Below are 26,179 nucleotides of genomic sequence, written 5' to 3'. Positions count from 1 at the left end.
GACTGCCAATATTTTTTATTCAAAACATAAAGCAAAACAAAACAGCCATAAGAGACTTGGTGTTTGTGTCGCCCCGATCTTTGGTGTCTTTCTTTTTTGTTTGATCTTAAAAGCTAAAAGATTTTTTTTTTTTAAGCTAAAAGATTTTTAACTCTTCTGTCTCCAGTTTCTCCAACAGAAGTGAAGTGGGTCAGTTTAGGGCAGTTACTGGCTGCCCTGACTAGAAAATGACAGAAGGTTGCGTTGTCTTTGCCTGATCCATTTCAGGTTATATCCTATTTCCAGGTACCGAGTGGGGTTGTGGATCTGCATCTTTCTCGGGCAGGCATCCCAAGTGGGAGGGCTCGGAAATCGTCCAACTACAGACTGCAGCCGTGCTCTGGCTGGTGCAGTGCTTCATAAACTAAGATGGAAACTGTAACATTTTTCTTGAAAAGCAGATCACAAACTGGGATGTGGTGTAGTTCAGTGGTAGAGCACGGGCTCACGCGTGAGATTCTGGATTTGAACCTCCGTAACAAAAGGAAGGACAAGAGGAATCACACTTTAGTTGGAAAGTATAACAGAACCATCTCCTTTGGCACACAAGAATTCAGGAAGCCATCGCTTAGGTTAAAATTGACATAAATCACGTGTAGGTAGTAGAGTTTTTCATTTTGACAATGTTTGGCTATTTCTACATATCAGTAAGTGAGTCTGTGATGCCCCCAAGAACTATTGTGATGAAGACTGTGTAGAAAGGCAAAACTCAAACATTTTCCTTAGCGTCCCTGGGAATTGTCCTCGTTAGGTACTAGGCTGAGATACCTGCACATGTTTTAGGGTCTTAAAGATCATTTAAATGGAAGAGACTCTCTGTAGCCTGGACAGTTTACACATGCCCTGCATTCAGCCACAAGTAATTAATTCTTGACCTTGGGCTGTCCAGTGACCCCCCGCCCCTGGACTCAGGATAACTTGTTGTGGCAGCCTTCACAGGATCTCTGAAGCAACAAGTGAGGAGTAGCCACCGAGTTCTGCTGAGCAAGCCTTCTCTGGGGGGAGACTGATGGCAGAACTACAGCCAAGAAGGAAGTACTCGAAGCTTAATGGAAGTGCGGCTGGCACACTGCTAACACGGGTACTGCAGCCGGTAAGCTTGGTCTTAATGGTAGACTGCATACCACTTAGTTTTTCATTGGAAGAAAGAGTAAGCGAATCGTAGCTACTTAAAGGGATAAGAATGATGGAGAGCATCCTAGAATGAGGCAAAATGAAGAATAAGAAAGTTAAGCAATTGGGCTAGCATGGCAGGAAGATCAGCGAAGGAGTTCCCTTCTGATTCTGCAAATCTTGGCAGCCTTGGGACATCAGGAAAGTCAAAGGCCAGCAAGCCACAGAGTCCGAAGCCATGAGATGAAGCCAAGAACCAGGCCCTTGTAATGAGGAGCAGGTGTAGCCAACAGAACGGGTGCACTTCCCCTGCGATGTGGTTGACTGCAGCTAGATGAAGCCAGAGGAGAAGAGCCTCTCGGGCTAGGACCGGATGCCGTGTTACCTCACAGTAACAGTAGTAGTTGTGTCCTCTGTGTCCCTCTGGAGGATGAGGCTTGGGTTGGAGTCTCCCAGCCTTCCCTTTTTCTACCTATTTCTTCCCCATTTCTAGCCACCTCTCAGTTAATACTAGTGCCCTGGTTAATAGTACCTTTTCTCTCTTTCTCATTCTTATTCAAACTTATCAGAACGTGGTGAGTCCCAGCCTGAGTCTCTGCCAGATAACAAAGCCATCAGATCCACTTATGAAAGACTTCTTACTGCTTAACATTTTGATAAGAGACAATGCTTAATACTCTAGATTACTGAACCAGCAAGGGACAGGCAGCAGCACACCTATTTTGGATGGAGAAGTCTTTCAATTTCTCTTCTATCTTCCCAGTCAGGCAAAGTGTCAGTATCCGGCGAGACTGGCTTTTGTGATAGGCCCTCCCTGTCCTTCTTCCTGAAGAAGACTTGAGAAGGGACCATGGAATATCTTCGTTTAAAAACAGAAACCTGGTCTATCTGAGTCTCAGTTGGCTCTGGTAAAGAACGAGATCCAGGTACTACGTCTCTGAAGTCAGCCAGTCTCGAAGCCGGGGGGGGGGGGAGCCATTTGTGGAGAGTTGAGTCACACAGCTTGGGGATTGGCCAGCTCTACTTTCTCTTTCAACAGTAAAAAGTCTTGTAAAGCTGCCGGCATGTGAGACAGAGGTATCCAAAATGTCTTGGCATCCTTTCCAGCAGTGTATCGAGTCTTGGGGAAGAGACTTGTTAGAGCGTGATCCATGCACTCTACCACTAGAGAGAGGTCCAGGTTCACAGAGGAGGTACTGCTTTTCAGTCTGTGTAGACCTACAAAAAAAAAAAGAGGCAAAATATGTTCACTCTTGGACAGAAAAGGAGAATCAGAGTGGGAGGTTAGGGTGCAAACAGGAAGATACATGACAGAGGACTTCGAGGACTATTTCTTTAAAGGCAGTGGAGAAAGGATACTGCATAGAGTCCATGAAGGTCTTATCTTTCAGAAGTCATGAATTTAATTTCTAATCTATCCTGGAGAAGATCAAAAATATACAATTACATATATGACCTAATGCATGAGTGTGCGTGCATGCATGCATACGAGGGTTGAGAGGGCACTTAGACACCCCACATCTCTACCATTTTGTCCTGAATCAGATGTTAAACATCTCCGGTTGTTGGGCAAATGAAGGGTTTGAGTCATGACCCTACCAGAGAGTCAAATAATCTCACAAGGGATTGGGAACAATTTGGAACCTTGGGTTCTTCAGTAAAATAGTGGTGGAGAAACTAGGCATTCACAGGCGGGAGAATGAAATTAGAAATTTATCTGAATCTGAAAGTCAACTCAGAACAGAGTAAAGACTTGGAAGGAGAACCTAATGCTATAAAGCACAGTGAAAGCTTTCTGAAATTGGACCGAGCAGTAAGTTCTGAAGACGATTCCTACAGCATAGACTACAAAACCCAGAATGGATGGACAGGACAGCATCAGACTAACAATTTCCTGTATATGAAAGGAAGCAGTTAAAAGAGCAAAGAGATAACTCACAGACCGAGGAAAAATAGTTGCAAACCATACATTGACAAGGGATTAATATCCAAAAAGAAATATAAAGGGAACTCCAACAGCTCAATAGAAAAAAAAATTGAACTACCTGATTTTTGAAATGTGAAAAGGAACCGGACAGACATTTCTCAAGAGGCCATAAACAGAGCCAGTGGGTGTGTATGGGAACGGGTTAGTCAGTGCCTGAATTGCTCTAGTGCTCAGGTTTAGCCCACAGCAAGACATCATATTGGACCATTCGAGTGGTGGCCGATGAGACAAAAGATGAGCAGTGTTGACTGGGGTGTTGGAAAGAGGTCCCATGCATGTAGCTGCTGAAAGTGTAAACTAAAACAATTATAGAAAACGGCGTGAGGCTTCCTTGAGAGCTGTGAAGTAGCACTTCCCTGTACTGTTCACGTGCTTTCAAACACCCGAGCCGTGCCTCCTCAGAGGAAAACCTGCCTTGTCAGATCTCAGGCTCCCCATTGTTTAGGAAACCTGATAAGTGGTGGTGCTAAGTTGTTTAAAGAACACAGTGAATGTTGATGACGAGTTTAAATTGTTGTTCAGCCTGAGAAATGGAGACAGGTGATTTTAGATTGATGTCTGCATTTGGACTGTGAGTCTGGCTCACCTCTAAATTCTGACTTGGAAATATTTAATATTCCTTTAATATCACTATAAACTTGGGTTCAATGCTCAAGAAAATTTTGAATGTTTTTAACCCAAAGAAATGATAAATATTTGAGGAAAATCAATATACCAGCCATCTTGGTCTGATTATCACTGTTGGCAGATGTGCCGGAATAGAAAAAAAAATCTGGGTGGAATCTTGTGTCATGGTCATAGGTACTTATCAGCTTCAACATTACTATCTAGTGTAGAAAACTCTTTTACATAAAGAACTTTGTCTCTGAAGTGTTAAGTCTAACAGGGTTAAGTTCAGTCTGTTTCCTTTGACCTACACACAGCCTTTAGGGTCAGAGAGCAAGAAACACAGCTTCTGATGGTGATGGCTCTAAGCTGACAGAGAGACACTCATTGGAAAGTTTGTCAATCAGGCATGTTAGCTGAAATCCTTAGGAGCCTTTGTGTGTGTGTGTGTGTGTGTGTGTGTGTGTGTGTGTGTGTGTCATATCGAATGGTTGGGTGTGTCTATCGTTTTGAAAACTTCCATGCATGTTTCTGACTTGAGTCTTGGGTCTCCATTCAGACTGCTGATCTTGAACCTTGTCATAGTACACTGTGGCACTGCAACTCATGAAGAGGTTGAGCCACATTTGGGAGGGACAGCGCGATGTGGAGGGAGGTAGGACCTTGTACCTCTAAAGGCAAGAACTCTGTGTTTGAGGAACAACAAGTAAACATTACAGGTTCATTAAAACTGGAGCTGGGAGAGGACTCCTAAGACAGGAACTTTGACCGAAGCGTTCACTGCACTGCTTCTTTTGGATTGGAGCGCCCAGGAATGCACGGCACAGTTCACGTCTGGCTGTGCGATTTCAGCCAAGGCTCTGCTCTGTGCGTGTGTGTGTTTCTACAGAATGAAGGAGACAATAGCATCGACTTGCTCCATAAAGCTCTGGGATTGTAAATGAACGCGGGTGTGTGAGGCACGTAGAAGGGTGACGAGCGCTTTGTAAATGCTCACAGTGTTAGTCACCACTGTGGAATCTTTATTATTATTCTCTCCCCTTGCCTCAGTCTTGACTCATTTTTCCCTCCTCTTCCTCGTCCCCTTCCCTGTCCTCCATAGCTTCCTCCACTCAAATACCTCCTGGTTTTTAAAGCCCTAATCAAACCAGTATGGGCTGGGCCCCTTTCCTGCTCTGTATCCCCTGGATTAGAGCCCGCCCAGTGGCATCAGTTCTGGCTGTCTGGGTTGCCTTGCGGAGCATCTGACTGATGCTGCATAGTCTCATTGTCTCACAGTTTTACCTGGTTCCTCTCTTGTTATCAGCTATGGTTCAGTATCAGGGTCACAGTCTGACTCTTCTCCATCATCTGTCACCTCCCCGGATCTGTGAGCAATGCTGAACCAGTGGCTCGTGTTTAGTAATAACACGGTGGTGTGTAGAGAGAAGGCTGGTGAGAGCAAGGCTGCTGGCTGGCTTCAGACCCTGCCATGACCAGGAGATGCTGGGCACCCTAGAAAGAACATTTTACCCTGCAAAGTCTCTGTTCGCTACTCCAGTAACTTCCTTCGAGGCATAAATGACACAGTTCAGAAGTGCTTAGTGCATAAAACTTGGCATTTGTTAGTTTCTTAGTAAGCACTCCTAATCACTCAGAGAAGCCAGAGGGGGCTCTGAGCTTTACTCCTATTAAAGATCCACATCACTGTGTTTGCGACACCATGCTAACCAGGACAGGACAGGAGAGAGAGAGAGATCCCAGAAGACATAGCATCTACTCCCAAACTCACTTTTTTCAATGTAGCCCTCTCCATATTGTTGTTTGATGTCTGGAGACAGATGTTTCCAAATGGCGAGCTTCTTTTCAGTTGTCTTTATTGGATCTGCCAGTCCTGTTTTGAACAGCCCTGGTTCAATGCATGAGACGTGCACTCCAAAAGCTTTCATGTCCCGCCTGTGAGGAGAACAATTGAAGAATCTTTTTATTAAATTTAAAAACAAAACAAAACAAACAACAGTAGCAATAACAAGAACAAAGCCCATGCTTTCATTGAGGTGTGTGTCCAGGTTAGGGTTTCATCCATGCTAGACAAGCATTCTGTGGTCACATCCTCAGTCTTTTATAGCCTTGATTTTCTTTTTGTTTCATTCACATTTATCTGGAGAGTGTTTATAACTCTTCAACTAGTTTCATATAAATCTTTTCAGAGAACCACAGAATGGCTATGTTGGGCAACAAACACCTTGTCCTATCCTGTTAGGATAGGACAGAAACGGAAGAAACTGGAGCTCTGGTGGTCAAGGGAGGATGAATGGTAGAACAGGAAACAGCTGTGGGAGGACCAGTTCTCAAAATAGCCCCACACCAATCCAGTGTTTCCTGCCTCGAGCCACATTCTTTTGTTAAGCTGACAAGCATTTGGGTTAAGACCATTTCTTCTCCATGTTCAGAGTGCCTGATGGTGAGATGCATGAGTGACTGGCTTGGATGGACGAGTCCATCCTGAGTTTTGGAATGTGGACGGAAGCATGACTGAGGATGAGGAAGGTTGGAGTGTCATGACCTCTGGCACACCACCCTGATCCCCGCTGAGCAAGCTCTCCTTTCATATCACTACAGCCAGACTCAAGACTACACAGTTATGAGTCACAGCACTACAGGTGGCCTCAAGACAGTTACGAGTCACAGGTTTGAGATGTGGGTGCCTCCTTCCTGTCAACCAAAGAATGTGTTGCAGACCAGTTTATGAATAATCATTCTCTAAATTTAATGTATAGTTCTACTAGGAGTGTATAAAGAGGCAATTATTCATGTTTTAGACACTCATACTGAAGCTTGAAGCCAGACCTTGTGGAGTTAGGCCAGAGCTCTGCCACTAAGCTACACTCCCGTCCTTGCTACCTCACTATGATACACACACACACACACACACACACACACACACATATATATATATATATATATATATATATATATATATATATATATATAGAGAGAGAGAGAGAGAGAGAGAGAGAAAGAGAGAGGGAGAGTGTGTGTCAATGTTCTTAACCTCTGAGCCATCTCACCAGTCCATATGTTTTTTAATAAGCACTATTTGTAATCTTAAAATACAATTCAATTCTTTTCAGATTTTGAATTTTTACAATAAAACTAGGACACATTTTGAAATATATTTTACTGACAATGTAAATTAACTTGACCCTGGGAGATTTTGAAAGGTATATTACATTAAAATCTTAAAGATTATTTGTTTCAATCTAATTACATTTTATTCATCTGTCAACTGATGGCTGTCAGATCTAGGAGAAAGCAGTTCCAAGGAAGTATTTGAGAAGACTTCTTTCCTTATGTATTGATTAAAATGACCTAGGGACAGGAGACAGGCCACTCTGCTAAGCTTCTGAGGGTAGTAAAGCCAGCACAACAGCGATATATGTGCTGAGAAAATACAGCTTTAGAATCCCAGTTCTCTCTCTGTGTTGGACTGTTGTCTCTTGGTCCTTCTCTCTCTATGTACACATCCGGAAACAGCCACTAGACTAGGCTGCATGCATAATTCCATGTCAAATACCAGTTCTAGGGGCCATAAAGACACAAACACTCTCTATTTAATTACTTTCAGACAGAATCTAGCTGCCCGACAGATCCTATAAGCACTACAGTCGAAACCACTAGCATTTTATTATGTTATTGATGCTTACAGAATGGAATGTTTATTATTATATTGCTTCTTGAAGAGTGGGATGACAGGCTGGCTAAGACTGAGAGAGATTGCCATGACAGTGTTACTCCAAGTCTGATGATCCCCGAGCCAATAGCAGCGTCTGCTGACTCTGTAGAAAAGCAAACTCTCTGCTCACATCCCAGATGCACCCCAGCAAAGTCTCCATCTTTAACAAGTCCCTCAGACTACTCAACATCACATCAATGTTTTGGAAGAATTTTATTGTGTTTCTTAGGGGACTCAGACATGACAGCTAGGTCATGTGGTAGAATGGAGTTATCAGCCTTTATTAACCTCAGTGGGATTATCTATTTTTTTTTTCTTTTCTTTTTTTTGGAGCTGGGGACCGAACCCAGGGCCTTGCGCTTGTTAGGCAAGTGCTCTACCACTGAGCTAAATCCCCAACCCCATCTATTTTTTTTAATTGGTAAGCTACTTCTATGGTGTGTGTGTGTGTGTGTGTGTGTGTGTGTGTGTGTGTGTGTGTGTGTGTGTGTGTACCATGCGCTAACATATGCTTTTAGTATTACTAACTGAATATGTAAATGGGGGGATGAAAGGCAGGCCAATTTCAATTTTGCCTTTTCTCTTGCTGGTCTCAACATGACACAGCTGACTTCACTTCCAATTGCTCCTCCAGCCCCTTCTGCTTGCTGTATTCCAGAAGGCTCGCCTGAATTAAGTGTACCTTAGCATCTGACAGCACAGTCTATTAGAATCAGGAGTGGGAGGACAAGGTGTGGGACTCACGTAGTGCCAACCATGGCTATCTCATCCTTTAACTAGAGCTGTCAGCCTGTGTCTCCCGGTTGTAGAGACTTACTTCCCTGTCCCTTCATCCTGTAGTCCTTGGATAGCAAAGCCCTTTGCTGTTAGCTCTTACTTCTATCCTTGGGCTATCTCTTCACAACTCCCACATGTTTGAAAGTTGTCCTCTAAATAAAAAAATATGTTCCCTCCACACAATTTTAATGTGTGGCCATTTCTTTTCAGAACCTTGACTGAAAAAGCACGTATGGGCTTTGTACGGAGAGTCACAAATTCTGGTTCCAGATAAGATGAATCGAACATCCTCTTCCTGCCTCTCCCAGTGGATACCGCTGCGAAACCCAACTGGAGTGTATGGGGCAGCCACTGAGACCTAACGCTTTTCTGGTGGAGGCTTAAATAAACGTGTACTGTTCTGTTAGCACCTACCAGGAATAACGACAGAGAGATCCACTCTGGATGATTCTCCGTTTGGACAAATTGACCTGTTGACTGTAAAGTCATCCCACCATTGGCATCACACACTAATATAGAAGCAAAAGAGCCAGACTCAACCTAGACTTGGGTTCAAATATCAGTTCTACCACTTATCAGCTGGGGAACCCTGGGCAAGTGGAAGTATTTTGACATGCTCAAAATGTTACCTCATACATATTAAGTATCCAGCATGCGATAGCAGCCACTGTATTAAGTCAATCAATTCTCCTTACCTTAAGCTGTCATTGAAACCTTCCACTGCATACTTGGATGGAGTATAGCCCCCGCCACCAAATGCAAGTCGGCCTCCAATGCTGGAGACATTAATAACACGCCCTCGAGCTTTTTTGACCAGTGGAAGCATATTCAGCGTCACGTTGATGAGTCCAAACAGGTTAACTTCAATGGGTTCTCTGTAGTCGTCCACTGTCAGCCAGTCAGTGGGAGCCAGTACGCCAAGAACACCAGCATTATTGATCAGACCCCAGAGACCTGGAGCAGAGAGGGAAAGGAGACATAGTAGAAAATGTCATGTCTATGGGCATCTCAGAGGGAAATACAGCTCTTTGTACAATGGTGCTATTTCCTCTTCATAGTTATTCCTGCTTTGAACTGTGCTTTGAACTTTTGGGGAAGTGGTAACTGGCAGAGTGGGAGGCTATGTTGAAATTACTGATGCTACTTATTACTCAGGCTCACTGCTATTCTATTCCTGATTCCAAGTGTCCTATATTTGTTTTATGCTTTTCCGAGGAAGTCTTTCTGATTTCTGAACTAAGATGTAGAGTTAGTCTACTTTCCTGCCTTGCAAGATGGTGCAGTCAGCGTGTACTTATAAAGTATTCTGTATGGGTAGAAAGGTGATACGGGTCTCCCTTATGCTGACTTTTGATGGGAAAAGAAGTCATCCACTTGGCTGTTTCTTGACTGGAAATGTTTAGTTGCTAAAGGTGAGCACCTGATTTGTCTGGAGGCTTTTCTAAATCATTGCGTTTGAGGTTCAGAGTCTTAGAACAAAGATGTTACTGAAACACAAGCGTTTGCTTTTTTCTTTTGTGGACCCCAATAGCTTCTTCTATAAGAATATTTCAATATTCAAAGCGAATAAACTTTCTCAGTTCAGTGCGCAGCTCATTAACAGAATCCACAGCAAAGAGAATGTCTAATGCCCCTTGGACCATTTGACTCCCTAAGGACCCTTCTCGTCATGTCACTGGGTCCTGTTCTACTGACCACTAAAGATGGATGAACTCTGGACCCATCTGGTGAGATGTGGGTCTCAGGTAATCAGGCGGTGATCTGGATGCTGTCTTATAGACTTGAGTCTCAACTCCCTTTGCTGCGATGTTGTTGAAGAAGGTCACATAAAGTTAGGACCTTTGTGTCTGTTCTAGGCCCACCTGCTGGGATTTAAGATGAATCTATCTGAGGCACACCTCGAATACACTGGAATCACTCAGAAGCTCTGTGGAGATTCAGGAATGTGCTGCGGGGACTTAAGAGATATTCTCTTGAGAGGCTGCTTAGGAAGTGAACATGTGTTTCACATTTGAAATTATTTTGTTACTCTGCTTTGGTTAATCCCGAACCTTCGTAGACAGCCCCCCTACCCACTATGCACCATCTCTAGTCTCTTACCTTTTTCTCCTACGTGGCTCTTCACCCACTGGGCAGTCTCCTTGACATTCTCTGGGTTGGTGACATCCAGAAGCACTGTGTGAAGTCTCTCTGAGGTTTTGGCCTTCAAAGCCTCTGATCCTGACTCAGTCAGGCAGGCAGCAATGACACGGAAGCCTTTTCTATCAAAAGTTCTGGCTGCTAAGTTTCCGAAGCCTGAGTCACATCCAGTGATGAAAATGTACTTGTCAGCGATGTCTGCTATCTTCAGCTGCCCTTTATAATTCCACAGAAAAGCGCAGAGGAACAGGAGGGCCAACACCCAAAGCAGCATTTTCTTTTTCCTGTATGTCCTGGAGGTTCAAAATTAGAAAGAAAACTCAAATTAGAACTATCACCATGTTGGTGAATGCGAGTTGTTTAAGTGAATTTGAGTAGATAAGATAGTTATCGAAATGATTGTTTTTGGTTGCTTGTTGGAAAGACAAACCATTTAAATCACACACTGCTGCTCTAGGGGAGTGCCCAAACCAACCAATCAGAATTCAGGAAAATTCAGAAGGAAAGAAATGGAGTGGAAACAATACTGATGTAGGTCACTGGGTGAAAGGAGCCGGCAGGGTTGCCCAGGGTCTCACACCCGAACTCCTCCGCCTGACAGACAGGGTCTCACAGGGTAATCTCACATCCCATCACTTAGTGAAGTCCAAGAGCAAACAGGATCAAAAGCTTCTAGAACAGTGGCTCTCAACCTTCCCAAGGCTTCGACCTCTTAATACAATTCCTCGTGTTGTAGTGACCCCCCCACACACCATAAAATCATTTATGTTGCTACTTCATAACTGTCATTTTGCTACTGTTCTGAAATGTAAATATTTTCTGATGGTCTTAGGCCACTCCTTCGAAGAGGTTACTTGACCACCAAGGGGGTCACGACCTTCAGGTTGAGAACCACTGCCCTAGCTCAGTCTCTTTGTCCTGTCAGACTCCCTGCTGTTTTCTTTTCTTTTTTAAAAAATGATTTTATTTTTCTTAGATATTTTATGTATTTATATTTCAAATGTTATCCCCTTTCTTTCCTCTCCTATGCCCTTCCCCCTCCCCCTGCTTCCACGAAGATGCTCCCATTCCCACCCACCCACTCCCACCTCAACCCCCTGGCACTCCCCTACACCGGGAAAACGAGCCTCCACAGGACCAAGGCCTTTCCTCCTATTGATACTGGACAATGCCCTCCTCTGCCACATATGTGGCTGGAGCCATGGGTTCCTCCATGTGTACTCATTGGTTGGTGGTTTAGACCCTGGGAGCTCTGGTGGGGTTCGGTTGGTTGACATTGTCGTTTGTCCTATGGTGTTGCAAACCCCTTCAGCTCCTTCAGTCTTTTCTCTAACTCCTCCATTGGTGTCCCCGTGCTCAGTCTGATGATTAGCTGCAAGCATCCTCATCTGTATCAGTAGGGCTCTGGCAGAGCCTCTCAGGAGACGCCCATATCAGGCTCCTGTCAGCAAGCGCTTCTTGGCAGCAGCAACAGTGACTGGGTTTGGTTGTTCCATATGGGATGGATCCCCAAGTGGGGCAGTCTCTGGATGACCTTTTCTTCAGTCCCTGCTCCACTCTTTGTCCCTGTATTTCCTCCCGTGAGTATTTTGTTCTCGCTTCTAAGAAGGACTGAAGCATCCACATTTTTGGTCTTCCTTCTTCTTGGGCTTCATATGATCTGTGGATTTTTTTCTTAGGTATTCCAAGCTTTTGGGCTAATATCCACTTATCAGTGAGTGCATAGCATGTGTGTTCTTTTGTGGTATGCTTTTTTTTTTTTTTTTTTTCTTTTTTCTTTTTTTCCAGAGCTGGGGACCGAACCCAGGGCCTTGCGCTTGCTAGGCAAGTGCTATACCACTGAGCTAAATCCCCAACCCCCTCTTTTGTGAATGGGTTACCTCACTCAGGATGATATTTTCTAGTCCAGCTATTTTCAGAATCCAGAAGAGGAGAGCATCCGTGCTGTTATCGCTAAGAAAATGTTTCCAATATGGTTTCTATTTTCTTATTGCAAATGAGCTAGAGTCACCCTTCCTCTTGGCTCAGAGAGTATTTCTACTCTACTCAGGAGAGAATGAAGTGAGGGATATCAGTAAGTTAGGGATGGGGAGGGGAATGAATGCCCAGTATCTCAAACCTTTAAATTCGGACTTCAACACAAACCTCTTGTAAGAAAAAAAAAAGTCACATGTGAATGGGATAAAATGAAGCAAATTTATGCTGTAAAATTGAGGCTTTGACCAAACCACCTAGAAGAGAGCCAACTGGAATATGAATTTTGCTGTGACTTGAGGGTAGACCAGGAGCTAATATGAAGCAGGAGGAAGGCTTCCTGTACTCTTCCTCAGGGACCTGCGCCTCTGTTTTCCCGAAGCATGCTGTGTTTGCCATTGGCACTGGCACCTGCGAATGGCTCTCCACCCAGTAGGAGGAGCCATCAAGGGTCAGAGGGCAGGCTGCCGATTTCCGGCTGCCTTAGGTCTGAGGTCATGTTGGTCCAGCCCTTCTGGTGAGGAGGAATGATATCAGTTCCCTCTCCTCCCAGGAACTATGTGTTCTCCAGTCAGTGTAGGGAAGAAGCTCCAGAGAGAACGTCCCCTTTGGAAAGAGCCTTCTCTCATCCCCACAGCCTAACGGCCTAGAAAGTCCCATGCCAGGTTCATACAGTGTATCTCCTCTTTTTAGAATTTTTTGATTTTTAAAAATTATAGGGGTTGGGGATTTAGCTCAGTGGTAGAGCACTTGCCTAGGAAGCGCAAGGCCCTGGGTTCGGTCCCCAGCTCCGAAAAAAAGAACCAAAAAAAAAAAAAAAACTGCTTCCTGCTGATTTGGGGCCTCATTTTGCTGGGGATTTAGCTCAGTGGTAGAGCGCTTACCTAGGAAGCGCAAGGCCCTGGGTTCGGTCCCCAGCTCCGAAAAAAAGAACCCCCCCCAAAAAAAAAAAAACAAAATAATGAAAGGTTAACACTCATCATTGTTGTGTGAAATCTTTACTGGTAGGGGTTGGGGATTTGGCTCAGTGGCAGAGCGCTTGCCTAGGAAGCGCAAGGCCCTGGGTTCGGTCCCCAGCTCCGAAAGAAAAAAAAAAAAAAAGAACCAAAAAAAAAATTATGTATATTGGGGGAGGCAGTGTGTGTGTGTGTGTGTGTGTGTGTGTGTGTGTGTGTGTGTGTGTGTGTACGTGTACATGTATGTGTGTTATGTGCACTGGAGTGTAGGTACCTTCAGAGGCCAGAAGGAATAATGGGATTCCCTGAAGCTGGATTTACAGGTGGTTGCAAACTGCCTAAAATGGACGCTGGGAACAGAACTTGTGCCCTCTGCAAGAACAGTGCATGCTCCTAACGGCTGAGCCATCTCTCTGTCCCCCAAACAGTGTCTTTGTCCTTGATCCACTCTCCCGTAGAATCACATAGGTCTGGAATTCGTCACACAAAAAAGCAATACACACGAACCAAAGCGCAGACCTGTGGATGCTTCCAGAATCATGTCTATTTCTGGATACTAAGAAGAAATCTGCTCTTTTTTTTTCTCTTTAGCCCTGTCTTAAAGTAATGACTATTACATTTGACTCAAGAGTTTGCTTAGCAAATATGTCGATGAACAAATGCATAAATAGGACTGCAAGTGCTCTCCTACTTAATTTCTACTATTGGATAGCCAATAGTATATTTAAGATCAAAATAGTTCAGTGTACCATCTATACTTCTTAAGAAAAATAATGAGTTCTGTTTTTAATCCCCCCACAAAAGACTTATAAAGAAAGAGATAAAAAAATCTATTGAGAGATATTAAACTAGCAAAGACCATTAAGCTTGGTAAGCTTGGAGATGCGGCCGGCTCGTGGACAGTTATAGATGTATCTGAAAACAGGTTTCTAAGTTACTTAACGACTTGCTTTAGTTTCCCCAAACTGACTTTGTGTCGGAATTGATTTGTTGCATATAAATCCCCATGCAGCAGGGTTTCTGCTTCTCGAATACATATTAACTAAAAATGAATAATTATGAGGAGAAGCACAAAGCACTCCTGAAATTACATATTTAGAGACTTTAATGACATTTCATATTTCTAAGTCCAATTAGTTATAGTGTTTTGTTTAAGTCTGCCCTTGATAGTTCTTGAGTACTGAGATGTCTAATTACACTGTAAATCTAAGTTCTGAAGAAATTATTTGAAAAAAAAAAAGCAAAATAATTGTGGATTGTAATGTCCCCACAATAGAGAATGTAACTTGTCCCTCCGTCAGCTTTGTCAGGGGCAGAACTGAAAGGAGTAAACTGTGAGATTGCCGCCCACCTTGGTGAAAAGGTCTCTCCATGGAGATTTTTATACAGTCCCATTTGGTTTTCTCTCTAGCCTCCTGGAGAGCATACTATTCACCAGTTATAGAAGATAAAACAGGTTTAAAGATATGAGGTGATTTGTCAAGGTCATTGTGTCCTGGAGCACTAGGTCTTCCCATGCCAGAGAACTGGAAACCCGAACTCTCTGGTAGGTGGACTGAGCAGTGTCTGAGCTTAGCTCACAGTCAACCCAGTACCTTGCCAAGGCTGCTGAGAGGCCTGGCTGAAAGCCCTCAGACCAAAACAGCCTCTGACATCTGAAGTAGTTGTTCCTTTTATCATCTCCCTTCATGCTCTCATCTATCTATCTATCTATCTATCTATCTATCTATCTATCTATCTATCCACACATACACACAGAAACACACACACACACATATATATCTATATATCTATATCTATACCCCTCAGAAGGATTGGGAGGCTGGGGGCCATGAGTAAGATGGGTGCTATTCTTGTGATAATATGAGTTACCAGAAACAAGAGTCTTGGATTAGGATGAAGAGTTTTATGCCAACGAAAGCCCTCTCAGGGTTTCTATACAACTTGGAGAATTCTATATATAGAATTCAAGGAATGATCCACTTAGGGAAGAGAAACTAGATACTTTTTCTAATTTGTTACTGAAACTTAACATATCATCAATTATGACACCAGCAACATACTTCTGTGATATTTGCAGTACCCGAGACTGTTATCAATTACAACCACAGTATTTTTATGTTATATTGTTGTTGTTACTTACTATAAAATATGGTGTGAGATCCCATTATGTAGCTCTGGCTACTGAAACTTTCTACATAGACCAGGCTGCCCTTGAACTCACAGAGATCTGCCTGTCTCTCTGCCTTCTGAATAAGGGGGATTAAAGACATAATTATCATTCTTTCCATTGTGGAATTATTAATGTGCTAGTGAAAGGCAATGTTTTAAATATCTTTGGTATATGTCATCACATCAGGTTTCCTTTAAAAGTCTGTGTATTTTAATTCATGCATTGAAAAGTATTTACTCTTTTTAGACAGTGTTTAAGACAGCCATGTAAATCAAAATTTCCTAGAACATGTTAGCCTCAAATACATTGATTTCAACAAGAACAAGTGAAAGCACATGAAGTCCATGCCTCCACCATAACTAGACAACAGACAATCCTCGAACCTCAAATTATGTGATTGAGGAAATGAGTAACTGCATATGGCTGACAGATGTCAGGTATCACATCATCAAAGAGATGAGCTGAAAAGGCATGGGAGGAGGGGATGTTGACCTGGACCCTGTGTAACTGAATGAGAGAGAGAAGACCATCAACTGATGGATTGGAACATGTGTAAGTAGATATATAAATAAATGATCAACTATCTATGTACATCTACCTGATAAAGTATAAGGAAGACCTAAGAGTGATAGATAGACCAAGGACCCAGAGCCCATTTTTTCAATCTTATAATCATTGGAGACATTAAATGAGGATAAAAGTTGTCTAGGGAAGTATAACATGATCATGAAGTGTCTTGTGATACAAAAAAAAGGGGGGCTGAAAAATATGTAAGAGCCAATGGAAGGGTCTTTACTCACCAACTACGATGCAATTTGAGCATCAAAACAAATCATGTTGTAATGGATCTGTAAGTTGTTGACTGTGAGATGAACGTAATCATTTTGATTAACAACGATAAGCAATTATACAAGGAAAGAGAGCCATGCCAACTAATAAGTGCCAAAGAAGGATACAGTTAGAAAATCAATGTTAGCAGTGACATAGTAACAATGTTTCAGGGAAGAATTATCAACGGGTGCTGGATTGATGACATGGAATTGCAAAGACTGTCCCACAAAGACAATTACTGATTAAAAAAGAGAATGAGAGTGATAGCACAGGGAAGAAATCTGAGCGGTCACTTTAACAAAAGGATAGAAAGCAGCATTCTTCATCATGGAGCAAACCAACGTCATGTGCTTCCTGGTTGACACACTGGAAAGGACAGAGCAGCACTCAGATTCCAGCTAGTCATGGAAATGCATGGGAAACTACTTCCAGTTCTCTTGTATGTGCCCTGTACTCTTCAATAACACTGCCATAAAGGGAAAAAAGGACTAAAGACACTAAAGATACAATTAAATGTAACACATGATCATAGAGTGGTAAACATGCTTCCTTTTCTCAGAAATAACACTATTTTTTCAACTATTGAAATTTGATAAAAAGAAATTTGTAAACTTGATAAATTTTACTGTGATAATTATATTGTGGGAAATGCCATGCTTTTTAGATAATTTATATTGAAGTATTTAAAGATTAAGGTGCATAATATCTTCAACTTGCTTTCAAACTATTCAAGTTGGGCAGCAGGGTACAGGTCCTTAAGGCCAGCACTCAGGAGTCAGACACGGGCAGCTCTTTGTGAATTTGAGGCCAGCCTGGTCTACATAGAAAATTCCAGGCCAGCCAAAGCTACATAGTAAGACCTTGTCTCAAAAACAAAAGGAACAAATGATCAAAAATTCAATACAAAACAAAATGCAAAGTTTAGAAAATAGCACATATATATACACACATATATATATACATACATATATATATATATATAGACTCATATGTATATTTAAAAAAGAATGAGAGTAAAAACGTGGTAAAGTGCTAATATTTAGAGACTCTAGATCCTACCATTTATTTAACTTTCCTGTAATGTAAAGTCATGCCTACAGAGTCAACCAGATGCAGGTTTGAGTAGTTTTGTAAACTGAATCTCCACTGAACATGCACAGACCTCTTCATTGTTCTTCTTCCCTGAACAACAGTGTTACTGTTTGTCACACAGTGCTCATATTAAGCATTACAGATCATCTAGAAGTGATTTAATGTAAGCTCAAAGGTACACAGGTCATATGCAAGCACGGAGCTGTTTTATACATTGGGAATCCACAGATTTGGAGTCAGGATCCCCTATATGAATGATGGATGAATGAGTGCATTTCAAAAACACAAAGTAAAAATTGGGGAAAGAAAAATGAAGTCCCCTGCAAACACCTTATTGAACTGCTGTGGACAAAACATAATGCCAGGGTTTTGGAGTGACCTGAGATACTGGGCTGCCTGTCTTCTGTCCTCTAGAAAGTCTATCCTTACAATCACTGGAGGAAACAAAAACTCAAAGCTAAGCAGCTCGCTCTCTCTCTCTCTCTCTCTCTCTCTCTCTCTCTCTCTCATCTTTTCCACTTCCCATGTAACTTCCTCCCTAAACAAACACAGTTTTCCCTGGTGACAAGAAACAGAGAGGGACCTTTTAGTCACTAAGGATGCACCCTCTATATTGTCACTGAGCACCCCTCTGGGCTGAGGGTCATCTCCGAGGCTGGTGCTCCACCCATTTGCTTGAGTCTGAGGGACTTCTAACTCTGACTGTGAGGATTGTTGATTTGTGAGGCCCATCTTTACTATCGTCTATAAATATCAGTTCTTTTAGTCTCTGCATTCTGCATTTCTCTAGGTTACTGGACTAGGTCTGCTACAAACCAACATTCATCTTTGACCCCAGTAGCACTTTAGCCAAGAAACATCCATGATCAACAATCCCAAGTCAGGGCTTTCAGACCATGACCTGCATATTGAAAGGGATTAAGAGTCAGCTCACCTGAGAAGTAAGTAAATGAATAACCATAGCTATCACAACTGCCCCAACCACTCTTCCATGAACTCTGGTCACATCTCTGGTGCCAGTGATTTTGCAGTGGGGCCTTGACCTCAGTTGCTTTAGTTGTTTATCAGCTGTGTCTTCCAATTTATCTCACAACAATCTGTTTACTGAAGAGTGCGGATCCCTTGGCTCCAATCACTAAAGCTGTTCTTGGGAGGTCAGCCCTCAGAGAACTTAGAGTGCTTTATGCATCCTCTCTGAGCCTTGCCCAGTGGTAGCACAGGGATAGGATGTTTTCATTCAAGGGTACCTGGTGAACTAACATGACTCAATGTCTGTTACACCCTCCCTGCTGAAAAGGCTGCTCTAGTTCTTGGATGCAAGCGCAGGCCTTCCAATTGCAGCCCTTTTGGTATTCTGAATTCCATAATTAACAATGTGAAGTCTGGTGTATTACAGCATGTTCAGCAGAGTCCTTGGCCTCTACACACTAGATGTCAGCAATGCTTCTGATAAAGATGTCCTCAGACAGTACTAAATATCCCTTAGGGGACAAAATGGATCCTCCTTGAGAACTGCTGTCACAGAGATTCCTCTCTTGAGGGTCCAGAATGTCACTGTACCCAGGACCACTTATCTGGAAACCCAGTCATTAGTGTCTCAGTGATGTTTTCTTGATGAACATTTATATTTTTATGGCATTAACAGAGAGGTTTTGTTGCTTATAAAATCGCTCATATTCCGTTTTTGTCAAGCACTAACTTTTGCAATGTAAAAAACCAAAATCTAATTTTCTTACTATGAGGATAGAAGGTATCCAACAGACCAAGTTATACATAACACCATTTGTGTAATCAGAAATGACCACATTAGCATGCACAGCCTTGAGTGCTAATGGGGCCTGGATCCTGGCTGAGCTGGGGCTATGGGAGCTTGCACTCGGTAGCAAACTGACCCTCTAGAAGTCTGCAAATGCTCCCAGGGAAACCCAAAGTCAGGTGCGAATGTGCCTAGTAGCCATGGTTGACTGAATGCCACGGCTTTTTGAACCGTGGCTATAGGGTCAGGTAGCTGAATGTGGTATTCAAAAACAAGCAACAGTGAGAGGTTATCGAATGATCAGTGATTAAAAATTATTTCAAAACCAAACATCATGGACCTAAGGTTCTTGTGTTGAATGACTTGCCCGTAGCCATGGCTCTGAGCACACAGCACACACACTTTGCCTTGTGCATGCAGTGGCAGTCAACGCTGCCTAGACCTCCATGGCTCATATTTGAGCCCCTCTCGTATGCGAAGATTTGCAGTATTTTCAGCATATTAGGATAGGAGGTTTTTCTTTTTTCTTTTTTAGAATGTAATAGTTAAATTACAGGAAGCGAGGGCATAATTTTTTCTTATGGTGATCCTTTCTCATGTAAGTACCACACTGGGGTGTCTTTGGACCGTATCATGATAGAGCATTTGATTATAAAAATTACTGTTGGAAGGGACAGAGGGGTGGCTCAGCGGTTAAGCGCACTTGCTGTTCTTACAGAGCTCATGGGTTTGGTTCCCAGTCTCCACGTACGACACTCTAATTCCAGATGATCTGGCACCTTCTGTCTTCCAAGGACATTTATGTATACATTCAGGGAAAACACTTATATGCATAAAAATAAAATAAGCAAATCCTTTATAAAAAAAATCCCTGCTGTTTGAGTTGTTGATGAGCTTTAAAAAATAATTAAATAGATTTTGGGCTTGGGGTTAAGGCAAATTTTTCAACAATTTTGAAATCACCTTGAGCAAGTTTCTTTCATTTTGCACCATATTTTCATGCCAATGATAGTCTCAGTACTAACAGTCAAAATGTCTGTCAACTCTGAAAAACGTCAAAGATGCTGTGGCCTGTAGTATCAAATATTTAGTTAAGGTTTAGTTCTTTATTTTTAAATAACCAAGCACATCTTTCATCAGCATGTGAATTTGTTTTCATTGCTGGTAATTGATGAAATTATGTGTACCCAAGAGAATTGTTTCAAAATAAATTTCTTCCTGTTTCAAACCCCCAAAAACAAACAAATAGAAATGCAAACTTATTGGTTCAAGGTACGAGCTATGAATCTGGGTGACCCTGGGACAGACTCCTCTCATCCCACCCGTGCTGCCTTGCATTCTCACTGGGCTCCGGCCTCCAGGCTCTGTGCCCACTTCTCTACCACATCAGTGCTGTGTGTGATGCTTGGCCTTAGGCAGAAGAGCCATGAGCAGGGCAGAAGGAAAAGAGGAAGTTATCATCCACCCTACCACCACATCACTCTGTATGATGACCCTTGGATGGATCTCTGAGACCTCTGAACACCAGGACAAAGGGAGAGAATGTCCAGGACAGTAATGCAGTGTCCTCACTTCCAATTTAGGTCGTGAAAAAGTTCAGGATCCTATCTCGGAAACCTCATAACGTGCCTCTCGGCTAATCATCATGATATTTGGTAAACTGGATCGAATATCACAAGTTGGAACATTTGTTTCACAGTGTTTAGAACTGACTTTCCCCCTTGGCAGCTTAACCTGTGAAAGAGGACACGGAAGAGCTGTGCGGCGAAGATTGCATATGTCTTAGGGTTTCACTGCTTTGAACAGATGCCATGACCAAGGCAACTCTTATAAGGACGACATTTAATTGGGGCTGGCTTACAGGTTCAGAGGTTCAGTCCCTTATCCTCAAGGTGGGAACATGGCAGCATCCAGGCAGGCACGGTGCAGGAGGAGCTGAGAATTCTACGTCTTCATCTGGAGGCTGTTAGTGGAAGACTGGTTTCCAGGCAGCTAGGACTAGGGTAATAAAGCTCACGCCCACAGTGACATACCTACACCCACAAGGCCACACCTCCAAATAGTGCCACTCCCTGGGCTGAGCATATACAACCATCATGTTTCATAACATCATTGGTTGCTAGAGGGGAGTGAAAACATTTTATCAGAAGCTCTCTGTCCTACACCAGAGATTCAGAAGGAGCCATGAAAGGAGGCTGATTATCGCCTTCATTTGCCGTGTGGATGTTTAGAATAGGAACCACCTGTCAGAAGCTGTCAGAAATGTGCTCCACTTCCCCTTTCTGGGTTCTCTTCCTAGGTTTCTTAGTGAGAAACTTAAAATAAACCCCGTTGGTTTTAGTTCTATTCATTGCCTTCCTCTACTGGTAGAAAACAGGAGACCAGACCCCCCTCCCCAAAAAAATGAGCACTAAGGTTCAAAGTCTTTCTTAGACGGTAGAGCTCTGTCTAAACAGTTCCTCCCAGACCAGTTCATTTTCTGTCCACACAACTCCACGGAAGATTCTCTTTCAGAAAACACTGGGAGTTTATTAAATCTTTATTTACCTTAAATTTGTTGCAGTCTTTGGATCAACAACAGAGTCACTGTACCAAGGTGAATCGAATAGCAAACATTTAGTGATGATGTCTGCCTGGAACATCTTCTGAGTTTTCTTATGGAATGCAAGTCTTTTCAATAATGACCACCCCGGAACACGCGTGCTTCTTAAATTTAGATGTCGCATATGGTTTAATACTCAGGACTTAGTCTTTATATTTTGCCTTTTTACTGAAGTAAAAAAAATTTTTTTTAAATCTATGTGGCCTTTCAGAGATGTCTGGTGTACTTTCCTCTAAGGAAAGAGATATGAGAGCCTGGTGATACGAATGAGGCCATGTGGGTCAGGAAAAGGAAATGCACTCGCTTGAAGAGGAAGATTAAAGCTGGACACCTGAAAAATCCGAGATGGATTAAAAAATGGAGCCAAGGACCCATCACAAAATAACCTTGCAGTAAACGGCAATTGTTCTGCTGAGAATCCGGTGTAAACTCTATTGACCATGATGATGTCTTAGCCAAGGCGAGGCGAGATTCAGCATCCTGGAATGGTGAGTTCCTTCCCGTAACAGGAAGAAGAGAAGCTTTCTTAGTGACATTTCACCAGAGTCCCTGCAGGAGGGCAGAGCTCCACGCCCACTGTGTGGTGGGAGAGGTACCCGTTTGTGCTTCCTCTGCAGTTCCAGACCAGGGTCTGTCCTGCCTCACCAGAGGGACAAACCCACTCGTGTCTAAGGAAAGCACTCTTAAATTAAAGCAATTTACCAGAGCATCTTTGCTAATAAGTATTAATCACCCCAAGTCCTTTTGGGTTTACTGTCTTGTCTGTGTGCCTTCTGACAGTAATGGCACGTTAGGAATCACTGTTAAATCTATGGCCACAACATAGTAACTGCTAGCTGGAAGGGACTGCGTGCTGTATGTTATTATAATTTCAGGATCAGTTCAGAATTGAGTATCTCTGTGTGTGTGTGTCTCCATTTCTTTGAGCATAGTCAACGAATATCAACCCCTCGCTGACTTTCGACCAGTTAGCTTTGCTCCAGAAGGAAAATGTTAGTGTTTTAAAAATTATATTCCTTGAGAATATGACATCTGTTATAGGGTCTTGCCTCTTGTAACGTATGACGCAACAGATTTTCCTTGTATTTTAAACTTGTAGAGAGATTTAGTCTAAAACTCGGACAACATTTTTCAAATGCGAAAGTATCCAGCACAGCAACGAAAGAACTTTCCCTTCTCACATCATGCCTCATCTAGCCGAGGGTATTTCAGAACATTTAAGGTGCCAGGTGACATTAAGATAAATAAAACCCAGTCCCTAGCTTTGGGCTGAGGGACATTACAGAATTATTGCCCCCGCCTACCAAAACCCAAGTGTGTGTGGGCACAGGAAACAGCAAAGTCACTTTATCATACAATGTAGAGCGACCATCACAGCACGTTTTGTTTTTTTCTTCTTTCTGACAACTCAGAGCCCTCAGAATCCTTCATCCCCAACATTGTTTTTCTCTTCTGGTTTAATGTTCATCTACATGTGTTCACAGAAACTGATACTATTGGGTAAGTGAAGTAGAAAAACAGATTAGTCGGCACCTGGCAGCTAATCAGTTAATCGGTCCACCCTGAGCCACTCTAAAGATGTCCACAGCTTTTGGAACTCTAGGGTCACCACTTTCTTATTAGTCCTCAAGGCCACAGAAGGTGCCAAATAGGAATGGAGGGAGGGAGAATGACAGAGAGGATCTTTAGTTGTGACTGCAGGATGCTACGGGATATTCACAGAGTCCTGTCCTAGGAGAGTTTCAGTCAGGTTCCTGGGTCACACGGATCATTTCTGTAGGAGGTGGACTCTGCCCCCATCCACTCTCAAACCATATCAAAGAAGCACAGTTGACCACAGCCGAAAGACAGTTTGGTTTGTTCTACAGGAACGCAGAAAATCAAGGACAGCTTAGGTTGAGCGGATGACTGAAAGGGACAAACAATCAGACAGTCATTGGTTACCTCGCTGAAGATGGCTTGGAGTGCAGAAGCTGAGGGTGACTTGCTCTGCTGGCTGCTGATTGTCACCTTCCTGTAGTGGCCAGGGGAAGGAAGTGCAGCTCGATCAAACTGCTCCTCTCAAGGTGCCAGGGCTTCTGCGGAGCTCGGAGACCTGCATGTGTGAAGACTTCTCTACTTCTCTCTTGCCTCTGTGAGTCACACCCATTGCAACACCAAGTGGTGACTAAGCCTCCCCTCGGTGGATGGAGGGCGGAGAGATTGTAGGTCACAGGTTTCCGAAGGAAGGAATCGGCAGTGCTTTTTATAAATTAAATGTAGCTAGCTAGGGAAATTACCCACACTATCTTGACCAAACGAGGCAGCTGAAATCACTTAAGAAGCATCTTTGTAAACCTCCTCATGCATGTAACTGATCATTTCACTTAAAGATTTTGTGGACAAGATGATCAACATAATAAATGACCAAGTATAGTTCAGGAATACTTTGTGGTTTCCTAATTTGTGCTTTAAGGTATGGCAAAACATCTCGACAAAGGTCTCTGGAAGTGAAAACGTGAAGAGATTGCCCCCTCACCTCCAGCAGGCCTTTTCCAGACCTGGCACTGCTGGGTGCCTGCTGAGGCCAGAGCCCTGTGGCATGAGATGCCGCCCACCTTCCCTGCAGCTCACCAAACCTCCCTACTCTCTATGGTACAGGCAGGCCAACGTGCATTGAAGTTTTACTTCTAATTTCATGCTGAATTCCTCTCTGCCTTCCTCCACTGGCTCTGTTCCTTTTTGGAGAGTTAGCTACTGTTTCCTTGGAGCCAGCAAATGAAAGAGTCCGTCCCTCTACCGGAGTCTAGACAGGGCTACTGGTTTTTTAATTAAATGGGTGTGGTTCTCAGTTTCTCCACAACAACAAAAGACAAATTTATCCAGATAAATATTGGTTATTTATCCAATTGGGATGACTGATCTATGCAAACTATACTTTTCCCCCCTTTTAATAATGCACAAGACAGAGTAAAGTCAGAAACTTGCAGCCTCAGAGAAAAGCATCACCGATTGAATTCCATATGAAGAAAGCTGTGGTAATTAATCCTCCTTATAAGCAGGCCATTGCATCTGAGAGGCGGAGAGACCCTCAAGCACCTGAGTGGTCCTGGAAGACTGAAGGGAAAGGCCAAAGAAAAGGTTATACCTTAGTCAGGTTTACTCAATAATCTTGCTCAGTGCAGCTCTGTTTTTAAAAATTCCCCAAATAGACTTAAAAAGAGAATTAAATGTCAAGACTGATTTGCTTGCCATGGTTGGGAATTCTTGCCCTCTACTTGGCATGGTCTCTCAGTACTGATGGCTTAAATTGAAAGATTCAGTGTCCCTGCATGTGGGGTGGAAGTGAGGGTGGGGGTAAAACAATCCCTTCCTCACCTTGTCAGCTGGGTACTGACAAAGGTGCTCACTAATGGAATCTTTTGTTAGCATCACTGTCTTCAGACCGACATCACAGCCACATTCAAAAGTCGCATGCTGAGTTCTGCTTTGGTTTTGTTCTGTCCCTTTAGAATGTAAGCTGTGAGGGCCAGTGAGAGGGCTCAGAGGGTAAAGGATGACTGAGGTCTAAATCATGACAGCCTGAGTTCCATCTCCACAGGGCAGGAGAGGATCGGCTCCTGAAAGTTGTCCTCTGACCACATGTGTATTGTGGTGTGTATTTGGGAACATACATACACACGGAAGGAAGGAAGGAAGGAAGGAAGGAAGGAAGGAAGGAAGGAAGGAAGGAAGGGGCCCCACCCCCTTTGTTTAACACAACTGAAACAATGTAACTTTTAAAAATAGTACTTTGTTCGGAATTCTTTCTACATCTGGCTTCTGGCCATCAAAGATGATTTTGTGTGTGTGTGCGTGTGTGTGTGTGTGTGTGTGTGTGTGTGTGTGTGTGTGTGTGACCAAAGTGACATTTGATTTTACTTCTATTTCTTCTTTTAAAAGGTTACAGTGTGGAATTTATTCACATTTAATTTTATGTTGTTAGTTTGGTTGTAGGAGTGAACTTAGCACACTTAAACACCCAACTCTTCCCTTTCTTCTAAATCTGTAGCTGCCCAAGAGTGTCCCCATCGCTTCTCTTCCCAAACACGATGAGGCTTCCATAGTCTCCGGCTGTCCTAGCCAGCATCTATCAGACTTCTTGTACCTGTGCTGATCTGAGGGAATCTCTGGTCCAACCACAAAGAATCTTGAGACGGGAGTCCTGTGGAGAAAAGCACTTACCCGACCCGCACCCACAGCAGGCCAGGTGGTCCCAGGTTTGATGAGTACGTCTGCTAATGCTCACCTAAGGTCAGCCCGCAGGGCACCTGATCCTTCTCCTTCCTGGTGCGACACTGTGCACAGCCACTGTCTGATCTCTGTCTAGCACAGAATGACTTTATGGCTTCCAGCATATAAGATCAGACCTTGTACTTTCTTCCTCCTCCCTCTGTCAAT

At 43.2% G+C, this 26,179-nt stretch overlaps 1 protein-coding gene across 2 annotated transcripts; it reads right to left on the bottom strand.

The window, feature by feature from the left end:
• Dhrs9 (dehydrogenase/reductase 9) lies at positions 1 to 26,179 on the bottom strand. 2 transcript variants are annotated; one of them, XM_063283027.1, is made up of 6 exons: positions 26,028 to 26,179; positions 23,705 to 24,856; positions 10,338 to 10,669; positions 8,933 to 9,191; positions 5,517 to 5,680; positions 1 to 2,370 (listed from the first exon to the last, which is right to left on the bottom strand). In XM_063283027.1, exons 3-6 carry the CDS (start codon positions 10,648 to 10,650, stop codon positions 2,147 to 2,149), a joined length of 960 nt encoding a protein of 319 aa, XP_063139097.1. In that variant the 5' UTR covers positions 10,651 to 10,669; positions 23,705 to 24,856; positions 26,028 to 26,179; the 3' UTR covers positions 1 to 2,146.

This window comes from Rattus norvegicus, chromosome 3 (assembly GCF_036323735.1).
Source record: "Rattus norvegicus strain BN/NHsdMcwi chromosome 3, GRCr8, whole genome shotgun sequence".
In the NCBI taxonomy this organism is placed as follows: Eukaryota; Metazoa; Chordata; class Mammalia; order Rodentia; family Muridae; genus Rattus; species Rattus norvegicus.
Note: the sequence above shows the minus strand (reverse complement) of the source record. Positions and strands in the feature narration are given on the sequence as shown.